This window comes from Oncorhynchus mykiss, chromosome 7 (genome assembly GCF_057628025.1).
Source record: "Oncorhynchus mykiss isolate SJ-2025 chromosome 7, ASM5762802v1, whole genome shotgun sequence".
NCBI lineage: Eukaryota > Metazoa > Chordata > Actinopteri > Salmoniformes > Salmonidae > Oncorhynchus > Oncorhynchus mykiss.
In genome coordinates this window covers 25,599,699-25,612,812 of record NC_143028.1, presented here as the reverse complement: position 1 = coordinate 25,612,812, position 13,114 = coordinate 25,599,699, and the positions used below count along the sequence as shown (strand labels likewise).

Sequence of the window (13,114 nt, the reverse complement as noted above, 5' to 3'; positions counted from 1 at the left end):
ATTAAACACTGTACTTAATACCAGGGTTTGGAGGAAGCATTTAAATTGTCTAGACATGGTGTGTCATATGCCATATTTAAACAAAGGTTACATCCCAAATGGCACCCTAAATAGCTATTTTAATGCGTTATGCAATGCTTTGTTTGATGTTGGTTGAAGCAAGCTCTCCTTGCTCCAAAATATGAAGCAATGTTGACATGACTTGTGGCATTACTGGCCTAATATAAGAGATAATGGTTGTTTATACTGCATGTGTCACGGTGAGTGAATGAGGACCCAAAAGCGAATTAACTTAACAGAGCTTCTTTAATAACCAAACATCGGTAGGTTTAGACAGACCGGCAGATTCCGACAGGACAGGACAAGGTTACAGCAAACATGACGATAGTCTGGTTCAGGCATGAAACACAACAAACAAGAATCCGACAAAGACAGGAGCAGAAACAGAGAGAGATATAGGGACCTAATCAGAGGGAAAAAGGGAACAGGTGGGAAACGGGGTGAATGGGTAGTTAGGAGGAGACAAGGAACAGCTGGGGGAAAGCGGGGGAGAAAAGGTAACCTAATACGACCAGCAGAGGGAGACAGGGTGAAAGGAAAGGACAGAAAGACACAACATGACAATACATGACAGTACCCCCCCACTCACCGAGCGCCTCCTGGCGCACTCGAGGAGGAAACCTGGCGGCAACGGAGGAAATCCTCGATCAGCGCACGGTCCAGCACGTCCCGAGAGGGAACCCAACTCCTCTCCTCAGGACCGTACCCCTCCCAATCAACGAGGTACTGGTGACCACGGCCCCGAGGACGCATGTCCAAAATCCTGCGGACCCTGTAGATGGGTGCGCCCTCGACAAGGATGGGGGGGGGGGGGGAAGACGAGCGGGGGCGCGAAGAACGGGCTTGATACAGGAGACATGGAAGACCGGGTGGACGCGACGAAGGTATCGCGGAAGAAGAAGTCGAACTGCGACAGGATTAATGACCCGAGAAATACGGAACGGACCAATGAACCGCGGGGTCAACTTGCGAGAAGCCGTCTTAAGGGGAAGGTTCTGAGTGGAGAGCCAAACTCTCTGACCGCGACAATATCTAGGACTCTTAGTTCTACGCTTATTAGCAGCCCTCACAGTCTGCGTCCTATAACGGCAAAGTGCAGACCTGACCCTCTTCCAGGTGCGCTCGCAACGTTGGACAAAAGCCTGAGCGGAGGGGACGCTGGACTCGGCGAACTGAGATGAGAACAGCGGAGGCTGGTACCCGAGGCTACTCTGAAAAGGAGATAGCCCGGTCGCAGACGAAGGAAGCGAGTTGTGGGCGTATTCTGCCCAGGGGAGCTGTTCTGACCAAGACGCAGGGTTACGAAAAGAAAGACTGCGTAAGATGCGACCAATAGTCTGATTGGCCCGTTCTGCTTGACCGTTAGACTGGGGGTGAAAGCCGGAAGAGAGACTGACGGAAGCCCCAATCAAACGGCAAAACTCCCTCCAAAATTGAGACGTGAATTGCGGACCTCTGTCCGAAACGACGTCTGACGGAAGGCCATGAATTCTGAAAACATTCTCGATGATGATTTGTGCCGTCTCTTTAGCAGAAGGAAGCTTAGCAAGGGGAATGAAATTAGCCGCCTTAGAGAACCTATCGACAACCGTAAGAATAACAGTCTTCCCCGCTGACGAAGGCAGTCCGGTGACAAAATCTAAGGCGATGTGAGACCACGGTCGAGAGGGAATGGGAAGCGGCCTGAGACGGCCGGCAGGAGGAGAGTTACCGGACTTAGTCTGCGCGCAGACCGAACAAGCAGCCACGAAACGACGCGTGTCATGCTCCCGGGTGGGCCACCAAAAACGCTGGCGAATGGAAGCAAGCGTACCCCGAACGCCAGGGTGGCCGGCTAACTTGGCAGAGTGAGCCCACTGAAGGACGGCCAGACGAGTAGGAACGGGAACGAAAAGAAGGTTCCTAGGACAAGCGCGCGGCGACGGAGTGTGAGTGAGCGCTTGCTTTACCTGCCTCTCAATTCCCCAGACAGTCAACCCGACAACACGCCCCTCAGGGAGAATCCCCTCGGGGTCAGTGGAGGCTACTGAAGAACTGAAGAGACGAGATAAAGCATCAGGCTTGGTGTTCTTAGAGCCCGGACGATAAGAAATCACGAACTCGAAACGAGCGAAAAACAGCGCCCAACGCGCCTGACGCGCATTAAGTCGTTTGGCAGAACGGATGTACTCAAGGTTCCTATGGTCAGTCCAAACGACAAAAGGAACGGTCGCGCCCTCCAACCACTGTCGCCATTCGCCTAGGGCTAACCGGATGGCGAGCAGTTCGCGGTTTCCCACATCATAGTTACGTTCCGACGGCGACAGGCGATGAGAAAAATACGCGCATGGGTGGACCTTGTCGTCAGAGAGGGAGCGCTGAGAAAGAATGGCTCCCACGCCCACCTCTGACGCGTCAACCTCGACAACGAACTGTCTAGAGACGTCAGGTGTAACAAGGATAGGAGCGGATGTAAAACGATTCTTGAGGAGATCAAAAGCTCCCTGGGCGGAAACGGACCACTTAAAGCACGTTTTGACAGAAGTAAGGGCTGTGAGAGGAGCTGCCACCTGACCGAAATTACGGATGAAACGACGATAGAAGTTCGCGAAGCCGAGAAAGCGCTGCAGCTCGATGCGTGACTTAGGGGCGGGCCAATCAATGACAGCTTGGACCTTAGCGGGATCCATCTTAATGCCTTCAGCGGAAATAACAGAACCGAGAAATGTGACGGAGGAGGCATGAAAAGTGCACTTCTCAGCCTTCACAAAAAGACAATTCTCTAAAAGGCGCTGGAGGACACGTCGAACGTGCTGAACATGAATCTGGAGTGACGGTGAAAAAAATCAGGATATCGTCAAGGTAAACGAAAACAAAGATGTTCAGCATGTCTCTCAGGACATCATTGACTAATGCCTGAAAGACAGCTGGAGCGTTAGCGAGGCCGAAAGGAAGAACCCGGTATTCAAAGTGCCCTAACGGAGTGTTAAACGCCGTCTTCCACTCGTCCCCCTCCCTGATGCGCACGAGATGGTAAGCGTTACGAAGGTCCAACTTAGTGAAAAACCTGGCTCCCTGCAGGATCTCGAAGGCTGAAGACATAAGAGGAAGCGGATAACGATTCTTCACTGTTATGTCATTCAGCCCTCGATAATCTATGCAGGGGCGCAGAGACCCGTCCTTCTTCTTGACAAAAAAAAACCCTGCTCCGGCGGGAGAGGAGGAGGGGACTATGGTACCGGCGTCAAGAGCTACAGACAAATAATCCTCGAGAGCCTTACGTTCGGGAGCCGACAGAGAGTATAGTCTACCCCGGGGGGGAGTGGTTCCCGGAAGGAGATCAATACTACAATCATACGACCGGTGTGGAGGAAGAGAGGTGGCCCTGGACCGACTGAACACCGTGCGCAGATCGTGATATTCCTCCGGCACCCCTGTCAAATCACCAGGCTCCTCCTGTGAAGAAGAGACAGAGGAAACAGGAGGGATAGCAGACATTAAACATTTCACATGACAAGAGACGTTCCAGGAGAGGATAGAATTACTAGACCAATTAATGGAAGGATTATGACAAACTAGCCAGGGATGGCCCAAAACAACAGGTGTAAAAGGTGAACGAAAAATTAAAAAATAAATGGTTTCGCTATGATTACCAGAAACAGTGAGGGTTAAAGGTAGCGTCTCACGCTGAATCCTGGGGAGAGGACTACCATCCAGGGCGAACAAGGCCGTGGACTCCCTTAACTGTCTGAGAGGAATGTCATGTTCCCGAGCCCAGGTCTCGTCCATAAAACAGCCCTCCGCCCCAGAGTCTATTAAGGCACTGCAGGAAGCTGACGAACCGGTCCAGCGTAGATGGACCGACAAGGTAGTGCAGGATCTTGAAGGAGAGACAGGAGTAGTAGCGCTCACCAGTAGCCCTCCGCTTACTGATGAGCTCTGGCTTTTACTGGACATGAAGTGACAAAATGACCAGCAGAACCGCAATAGAGACAGAGGCGGTTGGTGATTCTCCGTTCCCTCTCCTTAGTCGAGATGCGGATACCTCCCAGCTGCATAGGCTCAGCTCCCGAGCCGGCAGAGGAAGATGGTAGTGATGCGGAGAGGGGGGCAACGGAGAGCGCGAGCTCCTTTCCACGAGCTCGGTGACGAAGATCAACCCGTCGCTCAATGCGAATAGCGAGTTCAATCAAGGAATCCACGCTGGAAGGAACCTCCCGGGAGAGAATCTCATCCTTTACCTCTGCGCGGAGACCCTCCAGAAGACGAGCGAGCAAGGCCGGCTCGTTCCAGCCACTGGAGGCAGCAAGAGTGCGAAACTCAATAGAGTAGTCAGTTATGGATCGATTGCCTTGACATAGGGAAGACAGGGCCCTGGAAGCCTCCTCCCCAAAAACAGATCGATCAAAAACCCGTATCATCTCCTCCTTAAAGTCCTGATACTGGTTAGTACACTCAGCCCTTGCCTCCCAGATTGCCGTGCCCCACTCACGAGCCCGTCCAGTAAGGAGAGATATGACGTAGGCGACACGAGCAGTGCTCCTGGCGTAAGTGTTGGGCTGGAGAGAAAACACAATATCACACTGGGTGAGGAACGAGCGGCATTCAGTGGGCTCCCCAGAGTAACACGGCGGGTTATTGATTCTGGGCTCCGGAGATTCGAAAGCCCTGGAAGTGGCCGGTGGATCGAGGCGGAGATGGTGAACCTGTTCTGTGAGGTTGGAGACTTGGGTGGCCAGGGTCTCAACGGCATGTCGAGCAGCAGACAATTCCTGCTCGTGTCTGCCTAGCATCGCTCCCTGGATCTCGACGGCTGAGTGGAGAGGATCCGAAGTCACTGGGTCCATTCTTGGTCGGATTCTTCTGTCACGGTGAGTGAATGAGGACCCAAAAGCGAATTAACTTAACAGAGCTTCTTTAATAACCAAACATCGGTAGGTTTAGACAGACCGGCAGATTCCGACAGGACAGGACAAGGTTACAGCAAACATGACGATAGTCTGGTTCAGGCATGAAACACAACAAACAAGAATCCGACAAAGACAGGAGCAGAAACAGAGAGAGATATAGGGACCTAATCAGAGGGAAAAAGGGAACAGGTGGGAAACGGGGTGAATGGGTAGTTAGGAGGAGACAAGGAACAGCTGGGGGAAAGCGGGGGAGAAAAGGTAACCTAATACGACCAGCAGAGGGAGACAGGGTGAAAGGAAAGGACAGAAAGACACAACATGACAATACATGACAGCATGTGCAAATACTGTGTGTAAATAGGGCATGACAGAGATGGTTTGACATCCATTGCATTGCAATACAGATACAGTACATCAATTAGAAAATACTATACAACCAAAGGGATGGCCATGCTACGTTCTGGATGAGTTTCATTGTGTCAGACCCTGTGGTGTATTCATTAGTGCACACCATTGCAAACCGTAGCAAGACATTTTGAAACTGAAAACATTTTGAATCAAAAAGTTCAGATTAGTCCCTCCCTATTTCGGTCTATTTGCTTCCAGTCGGTTCCTACTGAATACACCCCAGGAGATACTCTGAGCCTAAAGGTAAGAAACATTCATACTTTTTGTCAGCAGTCAAAATGTTACACATTTCATTTAAATCCACATTAAGGATCAAAATACATCATATTACATTTTCCCCTTAGGAAATGGTGTATGTAAATACCTTGTATTTCCATATTCTCCATTGAAGGGCAGTTGTTCCTCTAGTCTGAAGTAACTCATGAGATTTAAGTTGAGCAAGTTTAAGGCCTACAACCTAACATGATCTGCAATGATAGTCTTACATGCAGTGTCTTCAGAAAGACCCCTTGACTTTTTCCACATTTTGTAAGGTTACAGCCTTATTCTAAAACTGACTAAATTAATTTTTTCCCTCATCAACCTACAGACAATACCCCTTAATGACAAAGAAAACACGTTTTTTAGAAATGTTTGCTAATTTATAAAAAAAAATCAAAAACGGAGAACCTCCCCTAGTACACTGGAGGTCGAGGCTAGGTCCCCCTGTCCATATCCAGTGGCAAGAAAATGTATTTGAACCCTTTGGAATTACCTGGATCTTTGCATAAATTGGTTATCAAATTTCATCTGATCTTCATCTAAAGTCACAACAATATACAAACATAGTGTACTTAAACTAATAACACAACATTTTTGTATTTTTATTGTCTATATTGAATACATAATTTAAACATTCACAGTGTAGGTTGGAAAAAGTATGTGAACCCATTGACTAATGACTTCTCCAGAAGCTAATTGGAGTCAGGAGTCAGCTAACCTGGAGTCCAATCAATGAGATTAGAGATGTTGGTTAGAGCTGCCTTTTCCTATAAAAAACACTCACAAAATGTGAGTCTGCTAGTCACAAGAAGCATTGCCTGATGTGAACCATGCCTCAAACAAAAGAGATCTCAGAAGACATAAGACCTTGATGTTCATCAGTCTATGGTAAGACAAATTGTCTATAAATGGAGAAAGTTCAGCACTGTAGCTACTCTCCCTAGGAGTGGCCGCTCTGCAAAGATGACTGCAAGAGCGCAGCACAGAATGCTCAATGAAGTTAAGAAGAATCCTAGAGTGTCAGCTAAAGACGTACAGAAATCTCTGGAACATGCAAACATCTTTGTTGATGAGTCTAGAATACATAAAACACTAAACCAGAATGGTGTTCATGGGAGGACACCACGGAAGACTGCTGTCCAAAAAAAACATTGCTGCAAGTCTGAAGTTTGCAAAAGTGCACCTGGATGTCCCCAGCGCTACTGGCAAAATATTCTGTGGACAGATGAAACTACAGTTGAGTTGTTTGGAAGGAACACATATAGACTGTTGTGTCCCTTTCCATATCATGTCCAATCAATTGAATTTACCACAGGTGGACTCCAATCAAGTTGTTGAAACATCTCAAGGATGATCACTGGAAAACAGGATGCACCTGAGCTCAATCAGTCTCATTTCAAAGGGTCTGAATACTTGTAAATAAGGTATTTCTGTTTTTGTTTTTTATAAATTAGCAAAATATTAAAAAAAAACTGTTTTTTGTCATTATTGGGTATTGTGTGTAGATTGCTGAGGATTGTTTTTCTTTCATCCATTTTAGAATAAGGCCAACTTAACCGAATTTGGGAAAATTCAAGGGGTCTGAATACTTTCCGAAGGCACTGTATAGCAATTAAAATAAGCTAATATTTCTCTGGGTTACTGAACTGTTATGCAGCTTTTGATATGTTGTCCAGTCATTGTTAAAACCACAGAAAGGTGACAATCTATTGGCTTTAGAGTAGACAAGAAGCAAATGAGGCTGTGGGAAAGTTAGATAAAACAAAAGTTACTCATAGCCTACCCATATGCGGTATACACTGAGTGTAAAAAACATTAGAAACACCTACTCTTTCCATGACATAGACAGACCAGGGGAATTCAGGGGAAATGTATATCTTATGTAGATGAAGGGGAGGAGACAGGTTAAAGAAGGATTTTTAAGCCTTGAGACATTTGAGACATAGATTATGTATGTGTGCCATTCAGAGGGCGAATTGGCAAGACAAAATATTTAAGTTCCTTTGAACAGGGTATGGTAGTAGGTGCCAGGCGCACCAGTTTGAGTGTATCAAGAACTGCAACGCTGCTGGGTTTTTCATATTTCACAGTTTCCCGTGTGTATCAAGAATGGTTCACCACACAAATGACATCCAGCCAACTTGACACAACTGTGGGAAGCATTGGAGTCAACATGGTCCAGCATCCCTGTGGAACGCTTTCGACACCTTGTAGAGTCCATGCTCCGACAAATTGAGGCTGTTCTGAGCGCAAAAGAGGGTCGCGACTCAATATTAGGAAGATGTTCCTAATATTTTGTACACTCAGTGTATATTCTTGATTAAATAGCAGTGACGTGCAGACAGGGTAGGCCGTTCCTGAGTCCAGTCACTATTAATGGACAGGGTCAGCATAGACATCGCTGCTTTGTCTAGCCTTCTTTAGTTGCATTGAGACAATTTAATATTTTGCACATGTATTGGGAAAGGGGATACCTAGTCAGTTGCACAACTGAATGTATTCAACCTAAATGTAATACCAAATACCTGAATGACTATGCTTGACCTCGTGATAATCAAATGCTTGGACACCTTCTCTGAACATAATTGTCCTTGGACACCTTCTCTGACACACGGAGAGCCTACTGGACCCTTTTCTGTTTGCATATAAACCAAGCCGTGGAGTTTAAGATCCACTGCTCTTCCTTCTTCATTAAATCTACATGGGTCTGGATAAACCACATTCATATGCCAGAAAACGTTTTGATGATTTTTCATCTGCCTTCAACAAATTAGATCCTGATATTCTGGTGAACAAACTTGCAACCACGGGCGTCAATGACCATCTCATCAATTGGATCCGGTGTTTTCTCACCAGTCGGGTTAGAAGAGTGGTTCAATGTGAATACATCGGACCCCCTAACCAACAATATAGGGGTACCCCAGGTCAGTGTTTTTTCGACAGTTCTGTTCACCCTTTACACTAACGGTTGCACCCAAATAACATCAGAATGTGCAACAGTAAAGTATGCAGATGATACAGCAATTGTTGGTCTAATAGAGGGGTCAGAGGATGACGACAGGACAGAAATAACACACTTCACTGAATGGTACAAGGAAAACAGACTCATTCTTAATGTAAAAACAAAACAAGGAAATTACAATAAACTTCAGAACTATAAAAGACGACACCAGGCCATTCCACATTGACTCAGAGCAAATAGAATCAGTTGAGCAATACAAATATCTTGGAACTATAATTGACTCAAAACTCTCCTAGACTGCAAACACAACAGATATACAAAAAGGGACAACAACGACTGTGTTTCATGAGATTAAATAAATATCAGGTCAATAAAAGAACAACCATAGTCTACACGTCCTTTTTTCAGTGTTCTCACTTTCTGTTTCCAAGCCTGGTACAATCAGCTATCCATCACAAATAAAAATCAACTACACAAATAGTAAAGCTGTCAAGCAAAATCAGTGGCATTAATCTCAAGAACATGGAAGCGCTGTTCTTGGAAAGCGTGGTGAGGGCAGAAGCGAGAATTGCCACCGGCCTGACAGTGCCAACTCCTACCATCAGGCCGTCAAAATAGAGTCCATCTTTACAAAACCGCCAGAGACCCATAAATCATTCATGCTCACCCCCCCCCCCCCCCCCCCCAGAAGTTACGAACTGAATTACAAACTGTATCCACATGTGTATTTTTTCTGTAGTTATTGCTTGTGATTGATGTATTTATGCACCTGTTGGTGATGCTGTACAGTTGTTTGTTGAGATGCAAGACAAATTTCCCAAAAGGAACACACAATAAAGAAATGATATCCACATCACCGGCACCCAGGGAGCAGTTGTTGTTGGGGGTTAACTGCCTTGCTCAAGGACAGAACGGCAGATTTTTCCAACTTGCAACATTTCATTTACTGGCCCAACACTTTTAACAGCTAGGCTATCTGCCACACTTATTGCCTAAAAATGTTGTGTGGGTGGAGTAAGCTTCTGCACATTTGGGTGTCTCCACATAACTTGTCGCTCGCATCCTTTTAACTGAACAAATCTAGCTAACTGCAAAAAGACCAGCCTGACAAATGGACACTATTGGACCCCAAAAAATATCCAATAATAATTTAGTGCTCCGTTTTGAGGGTTTGAAGAGTGAAATGTCAACTATAATGAAAGTTTAGACACGACAGGAGCAGAGGTAGCAAAAAATATGTTTTATTGTCACATAGACCGGATAGGTGCAGTGAAATGTGTTGTTTTACCAGCTGTAGTAATATTAGGGTTAAGTACCTTGCCCAAGGGCATATCAACAGATTTTTCACCTTGTCAGCTCGGGCAATGGCTTTAAACTCTAGGTTACATGCCACCCAAACAGAGGCTCTACGTACAACACGTCACATGACAGGAAACCACCATCTCCCTAGCTGTCAGGCAGGCAAACAGTGAGTACTGGACATTTGTCTGAAACGTCATTACCAATTCATACTTTTTAACTGGACTTTTACACATCTTGGACATTTATTTTTGCTTTGTGGATGGAATGACTTTTTGTGTCAGTGTGAAAATGGAACCAAAAGTGGCCTTGTGAATGTGTCTCCCTGCTGTGTGCATGCACAATAAATAATGGACATGGGGTTCTGCTGTGACTTCTACAACGTTCTCACCGAGAGATTCACCAGAGAGAATGGACTTAAGTAAAGGCCTAAATGCATTTTCCTTAGCAATTTGAGGGTCATTCTACGGTTAAATAATGAGACTAGACAGCATCCCTTCGAATGCATTTGATTCATCAAGCTAGGATTTAGTTTTAATGAGACACTTTAATGTTTTGAACTGTGTTTTTCAATTATTTAGATTGTTGATATGGACATTTCATTAGAACCTTAGTTATTACATATGTGTCTTTAATAATATTTCACATAACAATATTATGTGCGTGTTTGTGTATTTGCAGGTGCTGCACGTTGAAAGAATTGTAAATCCATTGTGAAAGGGTATGGAGTCTGCAATGCGAATTATTCAGGTTAAATGTGTCCATAAATTGGTATTTTTACTGCCACCTTGTAACTCTGGATGCTACATCGGTCTATGGCTGACCTGAGCTCAGTTGAGCAGTGTCATTTTTTCAGATTATGTGAAATATGCCACAATAGAAAACTTGTGTATCTTGGCTACATTGATATTGACATTTTTTTGTTGTCCATTTCGTATAATAGCCCATGTCATTTGTTGTTGGAGCTATCAGTTGTATGGTGAATTTGGGCTTCATCAAGGTTTATTTGTGAGTAAATATGGCTTTGATAATAGCCAGTGCTTACCCAGCCGCAGACCTCACCGCACGTCATTGTTAAATAGAGCAAGTCACTACTGTATTTTAACACTGCAAATATATTAAATATATCAGTGGATGACTGACTGGTGCAGTTTCCCGATCAGATTGAGGGGATTCGATTAATGCCCCGGGCGGACCGGGCTAGCGTTGATCGCATTCGCTTTGGAACAGAGCTGCCTCCTGGGCGTGAGCGAGGTGCCCCGTTTTGGCTGACAGCGAACTCAGCTCAAAGGAAAAGTGACGTGGAGTAATGAGTAATATTCTGTGTTTTCACATTCAAAGGTAATTGATTAAAAAAAAAAAAAAAAAAAAAAGCTTTACGTGCTGTCCCAATGAAAACTAGTTTGAAAATTCAAAAAAATATTTTATGGAAAACGATACAACGTGCTGCTTTGTTGACGCCATGGCTGAGCGGGTAGATTACCGTTCGATTTGAGGAGATAACTCCTTTTATACTACCACTTTTGCGAGTATGTCACAGGCCATAGCCCGGTGCACTTAATCGAAATCCCTCAATTGCTACGGTAATAAACTGCGTCGACTTCAGATTTTGCTATCCGATTGGCCAGACATCCTGTCACTGTTGCCTGTTCAAGTCTGGTGTTGACGTAATCCTGTCTGCATCCAAGCCCCGCCCCAATAAAACGCTATTCTGGATCCTCGGGACGTCCATGTCCTAAATCCTAACCCTAACTCCCACCCTTACCTGACCCCAACCCTAACCATATCAATATCGATAACCCTTACCTAACCCTAACCTTAACCCTTACATGAACCTTTTTAAATGTAAACTTCAATGGGAAAGGGACGTCCCAAGGATCCCAGATTGCATGGACCCCCCAATAGGAGCTCAGCCGACTTGGACTTGAAAGAGGTGGTGAGCTCAGAAGCCCAGCAGACAGACTGATACAAAGTAGCACAAGCTGTCTGTTCACAAACATCAGGGATACTGGAGTACCTACGGCAGGCTGCGGTCCGGGTAGGGGGAGGGGGAGGACGAAGGCAACTGAGACCCTAGACCACTGACTTCCACCCGCAGAAGACTTTACCGAGAAATAAAATATCGTATGTTTTTTTGTGATTCCTGCCCCGCGGCGCGCATGAAAAGTGAACTGGAGAGATATCCGAGCCGTTTTTCGTTTAGATTTCCAGATGTAAATGTTCAACTTCATGGGTCTAATAAACGGTACAGCGGCCATACAGACCAATGTATCCTGTACATGTAACTGCAAACGCTCGACTTCATTCCAAAGCATGGAGATCAGTAAGTACTTTTTGTAATGTTCAAGCGAACTATTGCTACTTTTCTGCACGTTTCTTTTCCACTTGGACTGACCACGCTTGATTGGGTCTATTAGCTCGCGTAGGCTTCCATTGCGTGGCAGGTAGGCAAACTATTAGATATCCCACCTCTTTATACTTTAAATTCAGCACAATTTCTGGCTGACTGCCCTGTTTTTTTGTGTGCAACGTTTGTCAGCCATATCATGAGTTAACTCCCAGCAAGCAACTTTTTGTCCTTAACATTGGGATTTTCGTCAACTGAACGTTTAACTGTCTGCCATTGTTTGACATGATGAAACGGAAGCTTATCTGATCGTCACAACAAAGTTTATTATTGTGCAGGTCAGACGTCTGGCTATCTCTGATATACACTAATTGATCCTAAATAAGTTCAATTAAACTTCCATAAAAGGTGTCTCAGTGAATATGTTTTATACTACAAACCTTGTAAATTAATTGTGTATGTCTATAGGCAATAAAAGCAAATTCAGGTTATTGAAGTGAGCTCTATTCACAAGTAAAATCTTGTACATACCATGCAGACAGTGATCCAAAATCTTCAATGGTGGAGTGACAGCAAACAGTGGTATTTTGGATATTTAAATCAATAGATTGATTTTTCAGACGGATGAATAATTGAATTAATAAACCCAATAAAATAGGGTAACAAATATAAATATGTTTTTATTAAATAGTGTAATTAGAGTCGAGGGGACATTTATTAAACATTAACAACAATAACAATACAATTATTTTCCCATCTAAATCAACTTGGACATGTTGACGTATGATGTGTGGTCTATTGATTGACTCATATTTTGGCAGGGGCAAGTGGAATTAATGTATCATCTTTGATGAATATTACTCTGACAGACCCTCTAGTCCCAAAAAG

General features: G+C 44.9%; 1 protein-coding gene and 1 long non-coding RNA gene across 4 annotated transcripts in view; one reads left to right on the top strand and one right to left on the bottom strand.

The window, feature by feature from the left end:
- LOC149982494 (uncharacterized) overlaps positions 1–13,114 on the bottom strand; it is a 493,843-nt gene that overhangs the window by 139,764 nt on the left and 340,965 nt on the right. The window lies entirely within an intron of this gene.
- The window catches only part of LOC110527641 (protein TMEPAI), a 91,764-nt gene continuing 90,182 nt past the window's right edge, over positions 11,533–13,114 (top strand). The window contains exon 1 of one of the 3 annotated variants that reach the window (XM_021609047.3): positions 11,533–12,202. In XM_021609047.3, the coding sequence (XP_021464722.2) occupies positions 12,097–12,202 (106 nt within the window). In that variant the 5' untranslated portion in view covers positions 11,533–12,096. The remainder of the gene's footprint in view (positions 12,203–13,114) is intronic. The other 2 variants (XM_021609046.3, XM_090240568.1) reach the window with 2 other exon arrangements.